General features: G+C 37.3%; 1 protein-coding gene across 1 annotated transcript in view; it reads right to left on the minus strand.

The window, feature by feature from the left end:
* Nucleotides 1–9,224: 9,224 nt before the first annotated feature.
* The window catches only part of LOC142341221 (uncharacterized), a 206,019-nt gene continuing 190,545 nt past the window's right edge, over nucleotides 9,225–24,698 (minus strand). The window contains exons 22-24 of the mRNA XM_075392143.1: nucleotides 17,051–17,271; nucleotides 13,435–13,630; nucleotides 9,225–9,888 (exon numbers count right to left, since the gene is read on the minus strand). Coding sequence (XP_075248258.1) covers nucleotides 9,710–9,888; nucleotides 13,435–13,630; nucleotides 17,051–17,271 — 596 coding nt within the window. The 3' untranslated portion in view covers nucleotides 9,225–9,709. The remainder of the gene's footprint in view (nucleotides 9,889–13,434; nucleotides 13,631–17,050; nucleotides 17,272–24,698) is intronic.

The following is a 24,698-nucleotide window of genomic DNA, read 5'->3' on the forward strand; positions in this document are numbered from 1 at the left end:
TCAATTCTTTTGGTTTGTATTTTAGGACTTGTCCTATGTTTTTTTAATTCGTCGTCTTCTCTATTTTTGTTACGACCACTTGACCACGCGCGAAGAAGTCAAAATTGGACTCTTTTATAATGAATTCTACTATTCAGCAGCTGACATTGTGTGTGACTTCACTTGTGAATGTATTGGTACAAGTTTCTCAGATCAGTATTTTGAAATTTTTAATAGCCGCCCTCATCTTCTCAGCCGGCTATTATTGCGCTCGTATTTTTTTTTACTTCGTCAAACTTTTTTTCGCTTTACCATTTTGCCGCTTTTTCGACATTTTGCGTGAAATCTTTTTGACTTCTCTAGGCTAGTTTCTCTCTTCTCTCATTCTGCTAAAAGTGAATTTGAACAGCAGTTGCTAAGCAAAGCAATTCAAAATGAACAGAGTCGGTATAAAAAATTGAAGTCAGAAATAGAAACGGGATAAACCCATAAAGCCCAAGTTTAGATGCCCGCTATTTGAACATCGTTCCTATAGGTCTTAGTTACCATCTCTAATGCTTATTGGTATTGATAGTAGCCCCTGTAGCCTCTCTCTAAGAAACAGAACTATGTTTAACTACGAAATGCCATCAAAATAAATCGTACTTAAAAATATTTTTGTACAAAAATCTTTTTTTTTCAATATATTCTATTCGTTCGATCCTTATCATGCTTATTGGAATCAACGGCGGCTATTTTCCGGCAATCTGCCGGGTATGTTTATCGCTTCAGAAAATGATGCACTCCTATTAATAGCCGCGAAGCAATATTGACTCTATTATTGATGTGATTGTAGTTTTTAATTGCTCTCAAACGAAGTTTGTAGCAATTATATTAGTCCTGTCGGTCTTTTTTAATGCCATTTTTCGCTTGACCGATTTTTCGTCTGACGCTTTTGACTTTTCGTCCTCAAAAACGGGATAAACAGGTAGCACCCAGCGGGCATTAAGTGCTCTTAGAGCCTTTCAGCTTTGTTTAAGCTCAAACTGTTTTGGAGACTTATACTTATACTTATGGTGTGAAGGGCGGTTCTTAGAGGTTGAAGACACCCCCACTGTTGACCCCCCCCCTATTGCCCCACCCCCACCCGCTCTGTTGCCCCCCCACCCCAGCGTTGCCCCCCAAGTCTGCCCTCGGTGCACCTCCCCCCCCCCTATTGCCCCTCCCCCGCCCGCTCTGTTGCCCCCCCCCCCCCCACCGCGCTGTTGCCCCCACACCCCAGCGTTGCCCCCCCAGTCTGCCCTCGGTGCACCTCCCCCCCCCCCTATTGCCCCTCCCCCGCCCGCTGTTGCCCCCCCCCACCGCGCTGTTGCCCCCACACCCCAGCGTTGCCCCCCCAGTCTGCCCTTGGTGCACCTTCCCCCCCCCCCCCCCCCCCCCCCCCTCCGTGGCTAGCTGTTACTGACGAACAACCGCTTGCTAAAAACGCAAATTACAAATTTATACTTTTTTTGCAATTTTCAAGCTTTTTGGACTTTTTTATCTTTATCGGCCCTAGGTGTCAAAAAACCTCCTCTAGGGTTTGATAATAGGTGACTGCATTGTTTCTAGTGGTGATGGAATGGTTTCAACTTTTTAACATCACAAATTTTAGCAATTTTTGACAAAACGTGCAATTTTTTCAAATTTGTTGACATTTTTTTCATTATTCAGGTCTTTCTAGACCCAGGGGCCAGAAAACATCCTAAGGGGGTTGATAATAAAATACTGACAAATTTTTAATGGCCATGGAATAGTTTTTCAACTTTTTAATGTCACAAATTTAGCAATTTTTTGATAAAACTTGCTTTTTTTCAAGATTTTTTTGAAGTTTTTTAGGTTTTTTTAGCCTCAAGAACCGAGGAATTTCTTCTAGGGTTTGAAAATAGGTTACTGATTAATTTTTAGATTAAATGGAATGTCTTTCAAGATTTTAATATCACGAATTTGTGCAATTTTTTGAAACATTTGCAATTTTTCATGTTTTTGATTTTTCTTCCGGCAACGGAGGCCCTCGAACCTCCTCCAAGGTTTGATAATAAACTGCTGCATAGTTTCTAGTGTTAATGGGATGGTGATAAACATTTTTCATGACTCCAGTTTTAGTATTTTTTGGATAAAATTTAAACTTTTTAAATTTTTAGAAAATTTGTATATTCCAAGTGTATGGATCTTTGAGCCTGTGAAACTATTTCTGGCTTGAATCAGGGATACCGGATAGTCTCTTGAGACCATGAATTGGTTCTTAAGATATTAATGTCTTGCGTAATGTCATCATCTTTGCGTAATGTCATCATCTCTGATCCTCATTATCAAAGTGTTATAGTTGAATTGTTTTTTATCATAACTGATCTAACAGGCGCTTTTTAGGAAACCATTGTTAATTGCTCTCAAAAGCAATTTGTAGCAAATTTATTAACCCTGTTTGTCTTTTATGCAGTTTTTCGCTCGGCCGATCTTTCGTCTGACCCATTTGACTTTCGTCTTCAGAAACGGGATAAAGATGTAGTGCCCTGAGGTCAGTAAACCGTGGCTAGCTGTTGAAGAAGCCAACCGCTCGCCGGTCGTTTGAGAGCAATTCGCCCGACGTTAGTCGGTCATGTTTTAACGATTCAAGTCTTTTTAACATCTCTTCACACTTTTCTGCTTTTTGTCAATTGGAAGTCAAATTGGCATGCGATTTTAAAGTCACGCTGTAGTAAAAGGATGGAAAATTGAAATTTCTAAGGCATGAAGTTTTTCCAAACTGTGAAGTAGAAGTGAGAAATCGTTTTTCGAGCAAAATTTCAGTTTTTAGGAGCAAATTCTTTTTCACGTGCGGCTATTATGCTTGTTTAATTGCTGTTGAATGAATGATGAAGCAGTTATTTGAAACGTGTGTCTGTATTATTAACCGCCGTCAGCCTCTCAACGGCTATTATTTAGGCGCTCTCCTTTTTTTAATTCGCTTTACCTTTTGATCAAGTTTTTTGTTTTACATAAGTCACGATTTTCACTGTTGACTTCTGACTTACCTATTCACTGTTTTAACTAAATGCTTTTTAAATTCTTTCACGCATTGAATTACGCAATCAAAAGAAACTTGATGAACCGATAAAGCCCAGCCATTAAGTGGTAGTGCTTTAGTTTATCGAAGTTCAAAAAATATTGCTAGCTGACATTGAACTTAATTGCTTTCTTTTTAGAAGCTGAATTAAGTATAATTTAAGAATTAACTGAAACTGCACACCAACAAATTTGAACATTTTTTGACACTTAGAAAAAAATTCTGCCGTTTTTAATCTTTTTCAATTCCGATTTGCGTCAAGTTTTTCATTCGCTGCTATTTTTCTGCAATTTGCCGGCTATGTTCGTTTTGTAGATTTTGGCTTTAAAAATGGTATTAAAGATTTTGGCAAGTTTTTTGAAACTTGGTCATTGTTCAGTTTTCGCCAGGTCTTGTCCAATTTCATTTTTCCCTGTGCGTTCTTTTCCTTAGATGTCATGAAAGATTACTGTTTGACAAGTTGTCCGTGATTTTCACAGGCGTTCTGCCGTCTTTTTGCTAGGACTCATTGTTTTCAAACCTTAACGTTAAAGGATCTACAATTAATTGCTATTTTCTCTAAATGTTTGAAACTTGTCTGCTGGGCATTTAATGTTCAATAAGCTTGTTGGTCAAATGACGAATTTTTAGGATCTTTTCATTTAATCATTCATAGATTGGATTTCTGACCTGTTGTTTTGTGTGTGTGTGTGTGGGTGTGTTTGTTACCATGTTTCCCTTTTTGCGACATTTTGCGTGAACTATTCGATTTCTCTGAGCTAGGTTTGTTCTGCCGTCCTTGTCCTCTATATTCGAGTTTAAAAAGCAGTTTCTTGATAAAGCAATCCAATTTGAAATGCTAATTGTTATAACTATTAATCTCTTTCAGACGGACTTTTAAGTCAATCTTAAAATTGCAATAAAAACTTTTTTCATAATTCTGATTTAAAAAAACGGTCGATTTAATCTACGCTTCATGTGTCTTTAATGCAAATTTTTTACTTGACCATTTTCGCGCTTTTGTTCTAAAGCATCCTTTCGCTTGGTTTTGATTTGACTTCGCGAATTACTTTTTCATGCTTGACTTCATGAAATCTGTGTGATTTTAATTGCTCTCATTCAGAAATTTAAGAGGGCATTAAGTGTAAATACACACGGAAAATTTTAAAGACGGTATAGATTACAAGTACAGAATTGCGACCGCGGGTTGCACCCATAAAAATTCTAAATTGTGCCAATTTTTGACCTGCTAATTAGACTAACCCGCCTGTCGTTCGAGAGCAATTCTTCCGACGTTAGTCAGTTTATGTCCTACCGTGTTTCGTTTCCAATTGAGGTCACGGGTAGCAATCGCATCTAATTGCGGGAAATTTGCCTGTTATGCTTTCGAGTGAACGTGAATTCATAGAGTGAGTTTACAGTAGACGTGTATACGAACGGTCAGATAATTAGCAATTTATTTGCATTTTCTGTCTTCAGAAGACTTCTTGCTCGTTTTTGTTTTGGGGCAATTGCCTGCAGTATTTTTTTTTGTTTTCAGGGTGTTTCACAAAGTGAAGAGCCGCAATGCTCACATGAAGTCTCACAGTCTGAAAGTATTGGCCGAGCGAGAGGCTAACGCTGTCCTAAAAAATGCGGCATCTGGAGCTATGTCAACGGCCGCACAGCAACAACAACAGCAGCAGCATCAACAGCGAAGTACTATTAATTCTGTTGAAAGCTCAGGAGGGCCAACCGTAGACCCATTTAGCGTGGAGGCGTTGACACAAGGGCCACCCGGAGTTGTCAATATGAGAAATAGCAAATTTAGGGATCTGCAAGAGTCGGGGGGACGGGACATGACGATGAATGCCTTTATCAATGTCGACACCTCTGTTAAGACAGCAGGGGAACCTAGTGGCTTGTTGTCTGTGGTGAAGCCTCCAAGGGGGAAAACAGGGCATCCACAACAGATTCCAGTGGGTCATAGTGGGAGTAGTGGTTTGCAACAGGTGAAAAGTGAGGTTGAACAGCAGCAGCACACAGTGGCGTCATCGATGAACAACCATCCAGCGTCAATGCTGCTTCACTCTCACAGCAACAGGGTACCTCCATTACCACCACCCCCATCATCATCCTCATGTGCATCATCGTCTGCATCCGCTAATGACGTATCTGTGCTATCATCCTCCCTACTTCTTGCACCCTCCGCAGTAGTGCCCTCTTCCGCACAAAGTCACGCCCCATTCCATCCCTCCATTGCACCAGTCAATAACCGCACTAATAGCAGTAACAATAACAAAAATACCAATATCATAGCTAGCAGCAATAGTCGAATAGGCGGCGGGGGCAGTGGTGGAAGCGTTGGATCATCCATATTAGTAAGTGGAATTAGAGGATCCAACCCTCAGAGACAACAGCAGCAGCAGCTAGCAATCATTCAGCAGCATACATCCCCAACACAAAACTTGTCCGCCCTCCAACCTCTCACATGTAGCACTAACCAGAATGAGCCACCTGCTCTTCCTCATAATCAGACAGTGTCTCCACAACAACAGCAGCTACAACATTCCCCAAACTATATCTTACAACACGCCCCTTCTCAACATATTAGCCCTAGCAGAAATCCCGGCGGAAATTTGCACCCCTTAGTTCGCTCTAACACCACAACTGCCCCCAACACAAGAACAACACAGTTTATGCGGCAGCAACAGCCACGGTGACATGCTGCTGGCTTGTGCTATTTGATTGCTACGTATGTTTGGCCTGCTTAAAATTGGAGTTATTAGCCGAGTGATTGTCTGACTCCTATGGAACTGAATTGACTGCACCAACACTACTGATCAGTGATGATGATTGATATCATGCTGAGCTGGTTGATTAGCCCGTTATTAGATGTACGGAGAAATTAATGTGTGGATGATTGTTTGCTGAGAACAGTATTATTGTCACCGCGATTACTCAACTCCTCTCCGCGTGATTGTTTCCATTTGTGTGTATCTTCATTATCATAACTCTATCTCTCCTTCTCACTCACTAGTTAGTTAATCTAACCCAACGCCCATGTAAATGACATTTCGCTTGCCCTCTGTATCTTTACTTTCATTGCAGTAGTTATTATTTACTTCATCTATCGCCGTCTATTTTATACTTCGGCTTTTGTACGCGCTTTAGCTTTCCCACTTCTGAGCATTAGTTTGGCCATTCCAAAGTGAAGGTGCGTTTGGGTTTGCAGCGATGGTTGGTTGGTCTTTCTCTCGTCTGTCAAACGGGGACAGGGAACCATATTACACTTGTGTTTCAGCAAGGATACAAATTCGCCTGACTTGTAGTCAATGCAAATGCGAAGAGCTAAACCAATGACGACCAGAACAAGCGATCAATCTGATCACAGTGGCACACGATTATTCATTCGGCTGTAATCTTAATCAATGCTTCTTATTATCTAACTGAGCAACAGTAGTGCTTTACCATGAACTTTCCCTTCTACTCGTTGGTTAGAATAAACTCTATAGTAACGAACAGACTGTTTAACATACGTTAATATTATTATATTTTGATAATGCGTTTCTATTGTTAATGTCTCGTTAATTGTTGCCTTTCCTGTTTGATTAGCATATATTGTGTTGTTGTTGCTGTTGTCTTCATTTGATTTGAATCGTTCTGATCACAGAAATAGAGTTATTAGCGCTGACTGATCGCCGAGCGACTGTTTGGCTCTGAAAGATGAACTGTGTTTTATTTTGTATCTGTGTTTCAACAATCAAAATTGTCAATATTTCAATTCTATTTTAGATTCCTCTTCGACTTATTCTATTTTTCCATCTTGTTAAAATGCGCCATTTGATCTATATTTTAGTTTGAGAAATTTACTTTGGTTGTCGGTAGTCTTTTTTATCACTCTCAGAGGGCTAAATTTAGTGTAATTTGAAGTCCAGCTTCAAAAATGGTCGTTTGGGACATACACCTGACGGACGCCTTTTATTGCTGAACAGGTTGTTCAAGTTTTACTCCTGAACAGGGTGAGTGTATCATGTCCCATTTGGATATATGCGTTGAAAGTTATAATACTATTTGAATTACAATTACAGCGGTTGGATTTATTAAAAATCGATGCTTTGTCTTAGCACCCCTAAAAATCGATGCTTGATCGTTTTTCCTGGGAAAGTTGAAAGGCATTGAGTCCCTGTCGAGTCGTAGAGCTTTACTAGATTCAACGTATTGTCCACTTATGCTGCTGAGAAAGCATAATTTCAGGGTGTAAAGGGCGTCCTTTAATTATATAACTCTAACACTCGCTTTTTTAAATATTGTATCAGCTATTGGACAAAAAATGTTATGGCCGTGATTGATTCTTAATACTTTCTTAGGTGTTTAGCTCTTAGATCACGTACATTTGATCGAGTAAATTTAATTCAAAAATATCAGTTATTCACGGGCAAGTTTTAGGCTTGTGTGGACACCCAGTGACAGTTTCGTCTCGAATTGTCCGTCACATATGTCATCAATTTGTTTTTGAGCAAGAGTTGACAACACAAGTTTACCACAGAACTCAGTTTTCATAACTCAAGTATATGATATTATATGGAATCTTCGATCACATTCGTCCTGAATTCCTGTTACTGAGAAAACGTGGATAACAAGAGTGCCTACAATTTTCCACATCAATATCAACGATTACAGTATCTAAATTTGGCGTTTATACTGATGTTTTCCATAACTATTCCGTTTTAGAATGTGACTTGATAACTGGCTCAAAAACAGGAATTGACTTCAGTGACTGACAATTCCAAATTTGCTTGTGAATAACGCTGATATTTTCCGAGATAAATTTAGTCGGTTAAGTCCAAATCAAATCTTAACAAATGGTATTGGAAAAATGGAGAATGGGGAAATGTCGTAGCACCGCTATTTGAATTTTCGCTCATTTTTGATTGGAACCGGTTCACTATTGACTCCATCAGGCAAAGTGTTAAAAGTTTTGGGTTCAAGTTGAATGGTTAAAATACATTAAAATTTTATTGCATGTAGGACGTGCACGCTTCCCATCAAAATTCATCAGACAGTCATCAACATTTCACTGTCAGTATTCGCAAATAGCTGAAATTACTGTGATCGTTGGAAGCACTGGTGCGGTAAATAAACTTAGCAAATACATAATCATTTACTTGATTTGTGAAAATTGTGGTTTGAATAGTTTGTTGAGGAGCGGTGTTGGAACCTCAATGAGAAAGTTGGCGCGTGAAAGTAGCAGCACGGCGAAAAATTTATTTGATGGAACCGATCCCCTGTCAATTCTTGTGTTAACAATTTGGGTAACACAAGAATTAAGTAAAGCGACCATTGGTGATCGTTGGAAGCACTGGTGCGGTAAATAAACTTAGCAAATACATAACCATTTACTTGATTTGTGAAAATTGTGGTTTGAATAGTTTGTTGAGGAGCGGTGTTGGAACCTCAATGAGAAAGTTGGCGCGTGAAAGTAGCAGCACGGCGAAAAATTTATTTGATGGAACCGATCCCCTGTCAATTCTTGTGTTACCCAAATTGTTAAGTAAAGCGACCATTGGTGATTATTTGTGTCGCAATACGCAACCATTGGTGATTATTTGTGTCGCAATACGCAAGTAAGCAATTGCGCAAGAGATTTACAACTACTTAAATCGCCGTCACCGATCACCAGAACATTTAAGTCTCGAAAACATCACCGAATCTATGCAGCTCGAATCTATGCAGACTGCTTCAGTCGTGGGGGGGGGGGACAGCTCGAATCTATGCAGACTGCTTCAGTCGGGGGGGGGGGGAGGTATCGTTGTTTCCGTAGTACATGTGACAAAATTCCAGCACGTCCACGGTGGAACGTCCATGTCAACTAACTGCTATGCTGTTGTTCGTCCGTGAAAGGCCGCAAAGCCCGCCCTATTGTTAGATATTAGCCTCGACTGCTGTGGCATTCCTCGAAAAAACGTGAAAAAAACTGCTGTTGGCATCAACGAATTGCCTGCGTTATAACATTATGTGAGAATCTAAAACTCTAGTTTACACCCTCAGCTATTACTTTCCTGGTCTTTTTGCTGCTACTATTTAACTATTGGAAAGGAAACAGGTCTATCGGCTGTGTGATGGAGCATTGCTGGTTTCACCTCATTTTGTAGTGAACAGTACCAATGCTTTTTCTCAAAATCGCTCCTGCTTTGAAAACTTCTTTTAATGTGCTTAAAAAGAGCTTGAAAATAAATGTATTTTACAATATTTGTGCCATGATAGACAAGTCTCTCCAGAGAATTGGAATTGATTAAATTATTAAAGAAATAGAGCGTCTAAATCTCCCATCTACAAGAGTCGAGTAAACAAAACAAACAACTGTCATAATAGCAATAGAACAGAAATCTTTGAAAACAGAATAAGGCTATTTATTTTAAGGGCGAGGAAAGAAGCGATTGATAACCAGTTTTGACAGCAACCACTAGAAATAAAGTCTTCTCTACAGAAATTAGTCCTTTCACTTTTCTCAGCATTAGGAAGCACAGTTTGGTGTAGCAGATGACAAGAGAGGGCAAAATGATAGTACATCAGTTTGATTTAGGGTAATAGCTAGGGTCTAAGTAGCACTGGTCTGAATCCAACAACAGTCCAGACAGGCTCCCGACTTGCTATGAGATTTGCCAAGCTTCATTGGGCATTTACTCCATTGGCGCCTAAATTTGGTCAGTTGGCCAAGACAGCTTTGCCCGGAGACATTCCCAGCTGGGAGGTCCTACGGGAAAGCACGGCTCGCTTGTTGGCACTGCGTCCCCCAGCACCCGACTTTCCTGCTCTCTTCGTCCTAGCCTGGGGTACATTGCTCAACACATTGTCCAGGATACCAGTTTCGTTATCCATCAACGCTAAAATCAACGATTAAAAAATCAGTAAATCATAATTCTACCAGTCCAGCTTTTATAATCCAAACCGGTTGAATCTACCAGATTGCAATAGTAAGGGTCCTATCCGCACTAATATTTAAACAGAGCACCAACAATACAAGAGCCCTTGCCCGATTTCAGTCAATTGCGTCAGTGGTGTGGTGCTTGCTTACAATTGTCAATTAGGTATGCGAGACTACTCGTGGACAAAGGAGGAACTTCAGATATCATATGACTTCATAGCTCCATTCTAAATGAAAACAGAGTGCAATTTTGACTCACAGTAAAATGTTACCACGCATAATTTGCAACTTTTGGCAGAATACTGAGCATAGAGCAACGGGACAAAGGCTAAGTCGATGATACGAAAAAAACAGCAGGACAAATACAATCCAAAGAATTAAATGAAAAATTGAAAGCTAGTGTACGTGACCAGCAGACCAATTGAACAATGCCCGCCAAACATACTCACGGTCTCAAAAATTTAGAAAAATAAATGTAAGACTCCGTCATCGTTAAAAATGTCAAAAAGAGCAGAAAACTTCGCAAAAATGAAAAAAAAACTTGCTTGATATATAGGAAGCTATCAGAGACAGGTAAAGCAACAAATAGAATTTAGAAATTAGAAAAAAAAACGAAAGATCCGCTCCGCAAGAGTTCCTTGGTGTCAGTATTTTCTAAACCAGAATTGCAGTGTTCAAATTTACGCATAAATGCAGCACCTATCTAGTAAAAGATTTTGACTTGAGCTCACAAAAAATTTAAGTGACTTGCAGGCTAGGAGGAATCAGGCTGCACATATAAGCGACAAACAAAAGCAAGAACAAGTTCTTCGAGGCTATTGTTCTCACAACCCAAATAATAGGCATTAAATTATGCATCTATTTCGCTATGCATCTATTAAATTATGCAAACTTTTCAAACCTTAGACGTTTCACTGGCCCTGACGACCAAAAGTTATCAAAAATTGGTAAAAATCAAAAAAATCGTGATGTTAATATTTTCACCTACTTTAAAATTATTCCATAAGCCTTATTCAAGTTGCATTTTCCCGAGTTTAAGTTTGCATAACCCAGGTATATAGCTCACAAAATGGAGATTAATAAAGTCTGCAAAAGGTCTATCAAATTAGGACTAATCAATAAAACGTGAAAAAATCCAGTTTGGGCTCAAAACTCCGAACTGAATAACAGATGACTGTTACAGCTAAAACTAAAAGAACTGCTTTGAAAAAGCCCCGTGTGATCAAAAATTTCTGTTCGCTAGGTGAACATTTTTTCATACCTACTTTTCCCGCTCTCTCAAATAAGACAAAAACCAATCTCTCTTCTCTCAGCAATTTGACCTAAACACTTTGTTTTCACGCACCTGTTTCAATTACACTCCAAAAAACATAGTCAACAAATTGCTGGAAAATAGCCAGAGTTGATGCGCTTCATGTACATTGAGATTCAAATCGAAAAAGGGAAAAAGACTAGCTAGAAAATGATAGCATTTTTTCACCAAATTTCAATGTGTTCCAATTTGGTGTAAATTTTAGAGTTAGATTCTAAAGTATACTTAATTCAGCTTCTAAGCCGAAGGCTATTAAGCTATCAAATTAATGTAATCGCTGTAATGTAATTGATCTTTAATAGCTAGTAATCGCTGTAAAGAACTTCGATAACCTAATGACAGCGATTTATTGGCTTATCCCTTTTCTTTTGATTTTGCTCTTTTGGCTGATTGTATTCGCTACACTGCTTAAATCAAAGAGCAAAGGAATTTAAAATAAATTCAGTTGAAACAGTAAGTTGCAAGTCAAACGAAAAAAGCGACTTATGTAAAACGAAAAATGTGATCAAAAAGTAAAGCGATTGAAAAAACAGCAGGGCAAGTACCGACTCAATTCAAGATATTTTTATCGACTACACAAAAAAACCAGACATAGAATGGACAAGATGAGGATTAGCATAACCAATTAAAAAAACACCCGATCAAAAAATAACGAAAATGTCGAAATGCCGCATGTGGACAAAGTGAACTTTTGTTCAAGCACCCTCATTCTACATTTAAATTAAAGTTCAATTATTTCACGCAGAAAATATTTTAATCCACTTTTTGTTTCGGCTGATCACTAATCCAATTCTACTTCGAAAACCAAAAATGTGTTTAAAAAATGTCTGAAAAATCCTGACCCACAATGCAAAGATTCATCAGAAAAAGAAAAACATAGCTGACAGATTGCCAGAAAGTAGCCGCAATAGCTTTGTAGATCTGTAATCTCAAAAAGGTAGTAACAGAAATAGACCAAAAAAGAACCTTCTTTTTATTAAAAGCTGGGATGTCATAATTTTTTAGTCTATTTAGCTTATTGCTGTAATGTAATTGATCTTTAATAGCTAGTAATCGCTGTAAAGAACTTCGATAACCTAATGACAGCGATTTATCGGCTTATCCCTTTTCTTTTGATTTTGCTCTTTTGGCTGATTGTATTCGCTACACTGCTTAAATATCAACTGCCTCAAATACCCCTCAATTAGCATGACACACACTCACTTGACCTTATATCTTTGAAATGAAGTAAAGAAACGTCAATTTCCGAGAGAGGAAGTCGCTTTTGAGAGAGAGATATGTCACGTGTGACCAAAATTTTAATCACGCAAATGAACAAAAAAAACGCGCTCTAATAAGAGTGAAAAATGACGTCACGCACGCAATTCAGTTGAGATTGCATGAATGAATGAACCAAAAGCAGACTAGAAGTGATTGTGACAAAAACCTTCATAGCATAAGATTGTAACAAAAAACTTTACGACAAAATAAAAAAAAACAAGAAAAGGCCAATAATAGCCCCAGCTATCGCTGTGCGGCTATTAAAAAGAAGAGATAGAAATTGACCTAATGTTCTGGTTTTTTCCTGTGTCAAAAACTGTTCTTATTTGGCGTACAATTTCAGTTAGATTCTGACACTATGCTTAATTCAGCTTCTTGACTGACATCTATTAAGCTTAATAATAATGTCAGCTAGCAATTGCTCTACTGAACTTTGATAACCTAAAGCACTTTGACTTAATGACCGGGCTTTATCGGTTTATCCCGTTTCTTTTGATTTTGCTCTTTTGACATTGATCGTATTCACTATATTGCGTAATTCAGTGCGTGAAAAAGTTTAAAGTCTATTCAGTTGAAACCGTGAATGAGGCAAGTCACGAGTCAAGCGTGAAAATCGTGACTTATATAAATCGAAAAACGTGATCAAAAGGTAAAACAAGTTTCAAAAAGAGGAGAGCGCCTAAATAATAGCCGTTGAGAGGCTGTCGGAGGCTATTAATTACCGCTAAAAAAGACGCTCCACCAATACTTCTCTTCGAGTAGTAAAAACCAGGAGCATCCCAAAATAGCTCTGCTCAGCTTACAGCTATAGAGGGAAACTTTGAAGCTTGTTTTGATATATCTGCGTTATAGCACTCCGTTGAAGTCGGCAACGGTTAAAAGCAGGTGACAGACATATCAAGTTGGCGTTGTTTGTATAAAGACATAGCTAACCTCCGATGTCGTCTGTTCTCTGTTTCTCCTGTTTCTTATCCTCTTTCCGTTTCTTCTCCTCCTCAGCTTTGCGCTTCTTAGCTTCCTCCTTGGCCAAATTGACCTTCTCCTGGTCCAGGTCTTTCTTGCAGTTCTGCACCGTCTGCAGGAACTCGTTCACATTGCGCAAATTCTCGATCGACACATTCGCCGTTTCCTTAAGATCAATCAATCAACAACAATCAAAGATTTTCAAAATACGTTTTTCTCTGAGATAAATTCCTTTATATGATAATTGTCCGTTAGCCACGTCCTTAGAACAATGTTAATAGGAATGTAGCTATATTAGGTCAACAGGCAGCGATGCCGGCACCTGACCAAAACTGTGACCGCTATTCTTTAGGTTAACATCCAATTTGACAAAATGGAGCAGACCCAACACGATTATTTAAATGTTATTATATATAATACGATAGCCGTTGACTGTCATTCGATTTGTTTCCTGTAGTTTTGATTGTCATTGCTAAGTTTCGATCGTCATTGCATAGGATTGAAACAAAGCTTTTACAAACTTTTGTACAAAACAATTTTAAAGTGCAAACTATTTTAATGTCTTTTCATAGTTGGACATACTCCTGTTTCCAATGAGATGAAACAGGGAGGGCCTAGTATCAATACCAATGTGCATTAGAGATCGTTACTAAGACTTATAAAAACCAAGTTCGAGTACCGGTCTTCTAAAATTGGGCTTTATGGGTTTAACCCGTGTCTATTTCTGATTTAGTTCTTCGATAATGACTCGTTGATTCAAGATTAATTTGCCAAGCAATTGATCATTAAAAGAACTTTGAGCAGATTGAGAGAGGGGTAAAACTGGCAGAAAGATTTCGCTCAAACTATTGAACACCTCTGAACTAAGGCAATGGGAAACAAATTTCTGTTCGTCGAAAAAAATATCGCGGAAGACCCCGGACTTGACTCGAAGTAAATTTTAACTTATGCCCTAGCCAGCAAATAACTGAACTAATAAGATTATTTACATCATTATACAATTCGAGTTGAAACAACAAACGGAGGAAACAAATTACAAATGAAAAATAAACATAACCGACTAATGTCGGGCAAATTGCTCTCAAACGAGCGGCGAGCAGTTGGCTTCGTCAACAGCTAGCCACGGTTTATTGACCTTAGGGCGCTACCTGTTTATCGCGCTTCTGAATAGGAAAGTCAAATGAGTCAGACGAAAAATCGGCCAAGCGAAAATTTGCATAAAAGACCAACAGGATTAATATATTTGCTACCAATTGCTTTTGAGAGCAATTAACAACGGTTTCCTAAAAGTGCCTGTTAGATCATTTATGATACAAAACATTTCAACTATAACCCATTGATAATGAGGATCAGAGATCGCCACATAACAGCAGCTGAAGTGCGGAATCAACAAAGAGAGAGGGAGAGAAAGAGAGAGAGAAAGAGAGAGAGAGAGAGAGAGAGAGAGAGAGAGAGATAAAAACGTGAACGAGACAGAGAAGGAAAGGAACCCCAACCGAAAGAAATTAAAAAGTTATAATTTCTTAGAAAAATTTGACAAAATGCTACTCCAAACCCATTGATCATTACGCATTACGCATTTGTTAAATTATGTTCAACAAATGACTGCAATATGGTAGAATAAGACAATTTATCGAAAAGAGAAAAACCGAGCAAAATGAAAAATTCAGTACCAAATAAAGACATCTGTTAACTTTCTTATAAAATTCCATGAAATCCATAAATTCCATAAATCGAAAAGAGAAAAACCGAGCAAAATGAAAAATTCAGAACCAAATAAAGAAATCTGTTAACTTTCTTTTAAAATTCCATAAATTCCATAAAATTGAACAGTCTCAAAAATTGTTCATAACACTATTAAGCAACATAGCCGGTAAATAGTCGCCGTTGACCCGCTTGACGCACATTGGGATTGAAACAGATAAAGAAAAAAATAAGACAGAAGTTTTCTACGTGGCAAATTACGCATATTCCGTTAGATTCTAAAGTTACACCTACTTCAGCTTTTAAAATGAACGCTACTTAGCAGATTACTAATGCCAGCTAGCAATCACTTTAATGAACTTGATGACCTACCGCACTATGACTTAATGACCGGGCTTTCTATGCTTATCCTGTTTCTTTCTTTTGATCTTTTGGTTTTGCTCTTTTGACATTGCCCGTAATCGCTACAATGCGTAAATCAAAACGTAGAATTTAAAATCCAATCAGTTGAAACAGTGAGTGAAGTAAGTCAAAGTCAAACGTGAAAATCGTGAATGTAAAACGAAAAACGTGATTAAAAGGTAAAGCGAATTAAAAAGAGCGCCTAAATAATAGCCGTTCAGAGGCTGATGGCGGCTATTAAAAAGCGTCTAAAACGGCGAAATCAAAAAAATAGCCCAAGATTGCATCTAAAAGTCTATTATATGATTGAGATGGAAAATGCACGCAAATGTACGGTCATAAACCAATTTACTCGAAAAAGTTAATTTAAAACTTAAAACAACCGAATACCGTCGGTCGAACTTCCCTCAAACGACTGGCGAGCGGAGGACTTCAGTTGGGGCTTAGGGATGCATCAGGTGGAATGAGCGAGGGCGCATCAAGCGAGCAGGGGTCAAGTGATGGGAGTTGGGTTGTGGGAGAACTGGACGAAAGGGAGGTCCAAATAGCCGGGTTGGAGGAAGGAAGATAAGGTTTTGGGGTGGTGGGTGACTGAATGGGGGGGTTCAAACTTTTAAGACTAAGAAACTCCCGTCACAACTTGAAATGGTCTCATCAAAAACAGTTTCGGTGAATCGGATACTAGTAAAGAGTAAGGCTCTAAGAGAGCTGCTTGGCCACTTAATGCCCTCCGAGCTGTACCTGTGTATCCCATTTTTGAGTACGAAAAGGCAAATGGCTCAGACAAAAATGAGTCAAGCAAAAAATTGCATAAAAAACAACAGGACTAATATAAATGCTACAAACTTTGTTTGAGAGCAATTAAAAAACTGTTTAGAAAAGGCCTAGAAACGTGAAAAAAATGTTTCTCGCATAGTTTCTCTCTCTCTCTCTCTCTCTGTCATATGATAGAGAATCGCTCTCTTCTCTTCAATTCGTTCAGCTGTTCCACCAAAACACTTAGCTATCACGTGCAGCAGTTACTTTCTAAAGCATCTTTTTAAAACTTTTTTTTAACAACAAAGACGCTCCTCCAAAACTCCTTTTCCAGTAAAACAGTTGGCTTAGATAAGGAGGGCGTCTATTGATAAATGGATTATAAACATAACCGACTAACGTCGGGCGAATTGATCTCAAACTGTCAACTTCTAAGAACCGCCCTTCACACCATAAATGAAAGTCTCCAAAACAGTTTGTGATCGCATACTTGGAGACTAGTGAGCTGAAAGGTGAGCTTAATCCCCGCTGGGCGCTACCTGTTTATCCCATTTTTTGAAGACGAAAAGTCAAATGTGTCAGACGAAAAATCGGTCAAGCGAAAAATCGCATAAAAAGACCAACAGGACTAATATAATTGCTACAAACTTCGTTTGAGAGCAATTAAACACTGTACTAGACTCCTCTGAAATTATATTGAAGGTAGTATACTGGTGCAACTGACCTCAAAGAAGAGTATCTTCATCTCTTCCAACTCCTTTTTGTATTTTTCCACCATTGACTCCACCAGTTTGAGTTGTTTGCTCGCATCTGCGTGAAACTTGCTGAAGACAGACACGAACTCGTCCTTGCTATTCAGTGCTTTCTTCTTCTCCAAAGTCTTCTCAAGTTTCTCTGCTTTTTTCTTCAAGGCACCAATCCGAGAGTCTATCGAGGGCTCATCCACTACAATGAAACAATACTTTGAATTAGAAAGTTATTTTTCTCACCTCTTAAAGTCAAACATCTGTTGTCCTCAAAATCAAGAAACAATTTTTGGGGAAATCGTTCATCCTTCACATAATTTACAGTGACCATCCGACTGCAGCAATCATCTCAAACATAGCCGGCAGATTGCCGGAAAATAATCGCCGTTGACGCGCTTGATGCACATCGGGATTGAAACAGAAAAAGAAGAAAGAGATAAATTGACCGAATTTTTTTCCAGCGCCAAGTGTTCTAATTCGGCATGCAGTTTCAGTTAGAATCTAAAATTATACTTAATTCAGCTTCTGAACTGAAAGCTAATAAGCTTAATACCAATATCATCTACCAAATACTCTGATGAACTTTGATAATCTAATTCTACATGACTCAATGACGGGGCTTTATCGGTTTATCCCGTCTCTTTTGATTTTGCTCTTTTGACCTTGACTGTATTCACTATCTTGGGTTATTCATTGAGTGAATGGATTTAAAAACTATTCAGTTGAAACAGTGAGTGAGGTAACTCAGAAGTCAAAGGTGAAAGTCGTGACTTATGTAAAACGAAAAACGTGATCAAAAGGTTAAAGCGAATTAAAAAACATAGCAGGACAAGTCCTGAAATACAATTCAAAGAATTGCATTATTGGATGAACTGGCAATCAACTACTCAACTTTAAAAGGCAAATGAGAGCTGTTAGTAAATAGACTAAGCAATAAAACAACACAAGAACAACAAAAACAAGCAAGACTAAAAATTCAATTTTACTTTTCAAAAAGACAGGATCAACATCAAAAAACAACTGCTATGAACTCAAACAGCCGATTGTATTCCTTTATTTCTCATTAGCAACCTGCCATTAAATGTCGATGAGTCCTCTCACTAATCATATTAAACGATCAGACAAAAATAACCAAAAATCGCAATAAAACTCGCTGAAACTTTTTGAAAACACTTAGTAAAAGTCACAGAACGCAACAGCTACTAAAGGAAATAATTATATCAATTAATTACGTCCTCAACGACCACCGTTGAGACCTGTCATCGATGAGATTAAGTGATAAGACAGCAATAAGTACAACAAACACTAGCAAAATAAATAAACGAACAAGAGTATAAGTCACATAAAGCAATATCTATAAACTGAAATGACTTACTTTAATTGAAGCCTTTGAGCAACCAATGAGACCTGTCAATAATGGGACTAAGTGTTGAGACAAAGAAAAACTCAAAAAATTCGACAATTATTATTGAAAACAATTATTGTCGAAGTCATAGAAAGCACTAGCTTTGATCAAAAACTAGTAAATCGATAAACTTAACCCCTACCAGCAGCATCAGAGAATTGTTCCCAATGAGATTAAAAGATAAGACATCACAAAGTACAATAAATAATTGCACAACTCGAAAATTCACTCAAAATTGTTGAGAAAAAATAGTGTCCAAGTCAAATAGTGTCCAAGTCAAACCACTAACAAAATAAAACCGACAAATGTCGGAAAATTGCTCTTCAACGACAGGCGAGGCAATTTAATTAAGGGTCTGTAGCCTAAATCAATTTCTTTATGGGTGCAAAAGAACTTTTCCCCCAACGGGATTCGAACCTTTGACCTCCCGATCCATAGCCACCCGCACTAACCACTGCGCTATGACTCACAAATTTTCCCAAAACTGCAACCGAATGTATATTAGCAACAAGCTTTACTTCAGAGAGAGCAATATAGGTCACTCAAAAATGATGAACGAAAGCGTAAAAAAGTCACTTGAGAAGTCAAAGAATGTTCTAGAAGAAATGCGCGAAAATTGTCAAGCGAAAAATTTGAATAAAAAAGACACACGCGTTTACAATAATTGCTATGAACTTCATTCAAGAGCAATTAATTAAATCGAGCCATTGATTACGTTCTTTTATGCCTGATTAGCAACCAATCAGATCTTTCATTGATGATAAGACAACAGATAATTGTAAAAAAAAGGGGGCAAAATCTAAAATTCACTAATATTTTCTGACAAAAAAAGTGGCAAAGTCATAAAAAGTTTTAGCTGCCCCTCAAGGAATTCAATCAAAGGCAAATAGGCACAATTAGAACACATATGTACCGTCTTAAAAGCGCTGAAGGAGACGAAACTCTGAAAACAGAAGTCAAATTGACGCACCTGAAAAAAAATCCATCTCAGAAACAGCCAAATTGTTTAAACACCAAGTTCTCACTCCACTTTAAAGGTAATATGAAAAAAATTCACGTCTCAAACCTACTCGTTGTTTCGCTCTTTTTACTATTTTAATGTGACCAAAATCATTACTTCTCACTGACGTGAAGAAGTCGAAAAAAGCGTGAACAGATCTTAAGAAAAAGACAGCGCACCAATACAATTCAAATTCTTTGAATTGTAAAAAAGGAGATCGCCTAAATAATAGCCGTTGAGAGGCTGACGGCGGCTATTAAAAACATTTCAAATGATATCTCAATTGAAAAACTTAGCACCAATTTCAAAAGTTCTACAATAGGCAGAAATATTTTTCAATGGGTTAGCATGAGGAACTTACGGTTGATGGAAATCATTCTTGTCCTCTAAAGCTACTGGTTTTGCTCAATTCCGAAAAAGTGCATCAATGCAGTATTAATCAAAAATAAGAACAATGGACTGCTGACGGCAAATAATTCTCAAGCAGCGAAGAACTTAGTCTCAAGTGAGCCCATTGCGATGCACGATTTTTGCCTAGCGGACATAGAATCCCCAACTGATGGCTCGGGGGATCTAGCACTTTGATTTAATTTGCCAACTTTTCGATGAATTTGTTGTAAGCTTTCACCTGTTAGTGCGTGCAAATGATTTCAACAGCTCGCTTGCGTTTTTAACCGCGAGTTTAGATCACGCAAAAAAGGAGAATCTCAATATTGAGGGCTCACAGCTGAAAAACAAAAACGAAATCTGGATAGCATACTCTAAACATACCCGGCAGATTGCCGGAAAATAGCCGCCGTTGATTCCAATAAGCATGATTGGGATTGAACGAATAGATATTAAAAAAAAAAGATTTTTATACAAAAAAATTTTTTAAGTCCGATTTATTTTGATGGCATTTCGTAGTTGAACATACTTCTGTTTCTTAGAGAGAGGCTACAGGGGCTACTATCAACACCAATAAGCATAAGAGATGGTAACTAAGAACTATAGGAACAACGTTCAAATAGCGGGCATCTAAAATTGGGCTTTATGGGTTTATCCCGTTTCCATTTCTGACTTCAATTTTTTTTATACTGACTCTGTTCGTTTTGAATTGCTTTGCTGAGCAACTGATGTTCAAATTCACTTTTAGCAGAATGAGAGAAGAGAGAAACTAGCCTACAGAAGTCAAAAAGATTTCACGCAAAATGTCGAAAAAGCGGCAAAATGGTAAAGCGAAAAAAAGTTCGACGAAGTAAAAAACATAGCAGGACAAGTCCTGAAATACAATCCAAGTAATTGAATGAAAGACAGATCTAATGAACCTGACCAGCAGATCAATTGAACAATCCCAGCCAACAAGACAATCTCAAAAGTTGAGAAAATAAAAGAATCAAACAAACTAACCAAAAAAACGATCATTGCTAAAACCCTTGAAGCTTTTAACTTGAAGGCCATATATAACTCATTTCAAAATACTCATTAACTCACGCATAAACCTTGAAAGAGATGAATCTGCCACTAAAAGTAGATAAACTGGACGAATACATCAAGAAACTGCGAAGAGAAAATCTAAAGAAAATTTCCAAAAATAGGGCTGTAAAAAAGATCAAAACATTTTTTTGACTCTGAAGTTCTGTTTTGTAAACCGTCTACAACATTTAAAAAGTTTTGTTGGTCAGTGAAGAAAGCTAAACTCAGAGAATGACAAAAAAATCGAAAAATTTGAAAACAATCGAAAATTTTAAATTGCAAGCTTTATTTAAAAAATTGCCTACAATTGCAAAATTAAAAAATTGGAAACTATTTTAATGCTCCTAGAAACCATGTAGTAACATACTAGCAAAACCTATAGGAGTTTCCCTGACCACTGAATAAAAATTGCAAAAAGAAGAAAATTGCAACTTTATCAAACAATTGGTAAAAGATATTAAAATGTTGAATACCATTCCATGGACAAATATTTTCAGTAAACTGTTAGCAAACCCTAGATGAGGCTTCTTGCCTCCTAGGGCTGGGAAACTTGAATAATGACAATAAATGTCAGAAAATTTGAAAAAAACCAAGTTTGATTTTAAAAAATTGGTAAAATTCGTGAAGTTAAAATGTTTAAAACCACTTCATTACCACTAGAAACTATGCAATAACCTATTATTAAACCCCAGAGGAGCTTTTTTGACATCAAAGTCTGGAACAAATAAAAAAAATGCCAAAAATTTTCAAACAATTTGAAAAAATAAGTATAAATTACCGTGTTTATGTTTGGAGTAGCAATAGATATAGAGCTTAAAGTAGCCGTAAAAAGCAATTACGTGTTTCAAAGGACCTTTATCAACTTTATTAAACCTCAATTTCAGACTGGTCTAACAAAAAATCCAAAAATTGACGAAAAATTGCTAAAAATTTCATTATTTTAGGCTTAAAAACTCCCAAAAATGACCTTTTAACCTTGAATTACGGCCTTCCCAGTAGCTTCACCACTCTGAGTACTTGAGGGACTACTAAATGCGGGCCTCTAATGAAACTTGATGCCCGCTAAGCTTTACCTGTTTATCCCGTTTTGAAAGCTCAAAGTCATGAAAACAGGTATGAAAACATCTTCCAAAAAAAAAGAAGACAGAGCACCAATACAATCCAATTCTTGGATTGTAAAAAAAAAAAATAAGAGCGCAATAATAGCCGGCTGAGAAGATGAGGGCGGCTATTAATAACAGGTATTTCTCTTATGTGTATAACTCATTGGGAGAATGAATCTAAATTTCATTCCCAAAAACTCACTGCCAAAGCCCAAAAAGTATCCATACCCATTTTTCTCATTCCATTTTAATATTAGCAAGAAAAAAGTATCTGCCGAATACGTTCCGCGTAGGTTCTTTCCAAAACAATTTCAAATTACCATTGAGAAAAGAAGATAAATTGCTACACATCAGAGAAATTTTGCTTTGAAATTCAAAACTTCTCCAAATACCATGCAAAAATGGTTCTTAATAAACCACCAGCTTTTTCGCTCAAATGGTTTCAGCATAAAAAATTTCTCAAGCGGTGCTTTATCTTTCGGTTCAACATGGATTGTATTAACTTAAGACTGATTTGCTGAAAAACTGATCTTTATTTGAGCTGTTTTGAGAGGAATAAGATGAAAAAAAACTAGTCAACAGAACTCACAGATCTACAAATGTTGCAAAGACGAAAAAAAGTTCCACAGAAAAATCTTTCATTGACGAAAAAATAATGGTTTGCTATAATAGCAGGTCCGAATAGCTGACCGTACTCATCATAATAACAGCAGGCAGTTTGACAGAAAATAGCTGCGATAACTTTGTAGGCGAGCAGTCTAAAAATAAATAGAAATTTTTTTTTCACTAGTTGCTGAGATGTCATATTTTGATTTAGAAATATTTGTATAACTTAGGTATTGTTTCTAAAAGCTAGCCTCAGATAAACTTCAATTAGAGTGAGAAACTCAATTGAACTTATCTCATTCAATTAAAGTCATTTTTGAGAGAACTAAATCACGCGTGACCAAAAATCACGCGAGTAAACAAAAAACTTGGTCCACGTTGCTACTCTACTGCTAACAATCAGTTTTATATTAGCAACAAACTTTATTTCAAAATGACAGCAATTCAATAACTTAAAAAAAGAAGTGGAGCTTGAAAAAAAACTCGGTCCACTAAGAGTGAAAAAAGACATCGAGCAACGCAATTCCGTCCGTCAAAATTGCTGGAATGATTGAAAAAAAAAGAAGCAGATGTGAAGTCATCGTGATTTCTCGTAACAAAAATTTTGACGTCGAAAAACAACATAGCAGGACAAGTCCTGAAAAACACTTCAAAAAATTCCAAACGTTAAGCAAAAAACCAACCCAGAATTGACTATGAATGGATTGGAAAAAAAACAATTTAAAACCGCTATAAATTGCCGGTGTCAAATGAAAAAAAATACACTCCAGAAGACAAATTTTTGTTCAAACGCCGTTTTCCTATCCGATTTCAAAAGTAGAGCTATAACTTTCAACATCTTGAAACTACTCGCTTATTTGGTCAGCATCCTGTTTCAGCGTGACCTAATTAATCACTCCAATTTGACCTTAAAAATCGTCAAAATGTGAAGAGATTTTAAAAAAGCATAGCCGGAAAACTACTGAATCGAGTCGTGTTAATCTACTGATGACCCAACTCACTGCCCACTAAAAATGAAATACAAACAAACCCGACAGATTAACAAACAATAGCCGCCATTGATTCCCATAACCCCAATTGGGATTGAAAGAACAGAAAAAATGGGAAAACTGATTGATGTAGGAAATTTTTTTGAAAGTGCGAAATAATACGATTTCATTTTGTTATTAGACAAACCTGTTACTTAATGAGAGGATGCGGGGGGCTTTTTATCGATACCAGTAATTATTCGTAACTAAGGCTTTTAAGAACCAAGTTTAAGTAGCGGGCATCTAAAATTTAGCTTTATGGGTTTATACCGTTACTATTTTTGATTTCGTTTTCTATGAATCTGTTTTCTATGAATTTTAGATTGCTTTGCTTAACAACTACTGTTTAAAAGCACGGTGAGCAGAATGTGCGAAGAATGAACCAATTACGAAGAATACAAAAAGATTTCACTCAAAATGTTGAAAAAGCGGCAAAATGAGATAAAGCAAAACAAATTTTTATTCGACAAAGTAAAAAAAAACTAGAAGCGCAATAATAGCCTTCTGAGAAGCTGCCGACGGCTATTAAAAATACAAGAAATTGATTAAAAAACCTTCATCACGAAAAGCTTCATAAAGCTATTGAAACGTTTTAAAAATTACTTTAGCCAACGACAACTTAGACAATTTAAAAAAGCTTGTGAAAGCTGCAGATGAACAAAAACAATTTGCTCGCATAACGAAATTTTTTACAACCATATTTGCCGCTGTTCTAAGAAACGACCGCAAATTTTAGTACTAAATATTTCGGAAAGAACTGGCGCAAACAATATTTATGCGGCTACCCTCGGTAACCATCGCCTATGGCGCAAACAATATTTATGCGGCTACCCTCGGTAACCATCGCCTATGGAATAGTTAAATACAAAAAACTGAACAAATAATTCAAAAACTTTTCGGAAAATCACAAAACTGAAAACAGATCTTCCAAAAAATCATTAATACTAAAAACATGAAGGATACAAAAACTGCTGAAAAAAAGTTTAAAAGCGGAAAAACGACAAAAATAGGTTGAATTTCATCTCAGAC

Source organism: Convolutriloba macropyga, chromosome 1, assembly GCF_964194025.1.
Source record: "Convolutriloba macropyga chromosome 1, txConMacr16.3, whole genome shotgun sequence".
Taxonomy (NCBI): Eukaryota; Metazoa; Xenacoelomorpha; order Acoela; family Convolutidae; genus Convolutriloba; species Convolutriloba macropyga.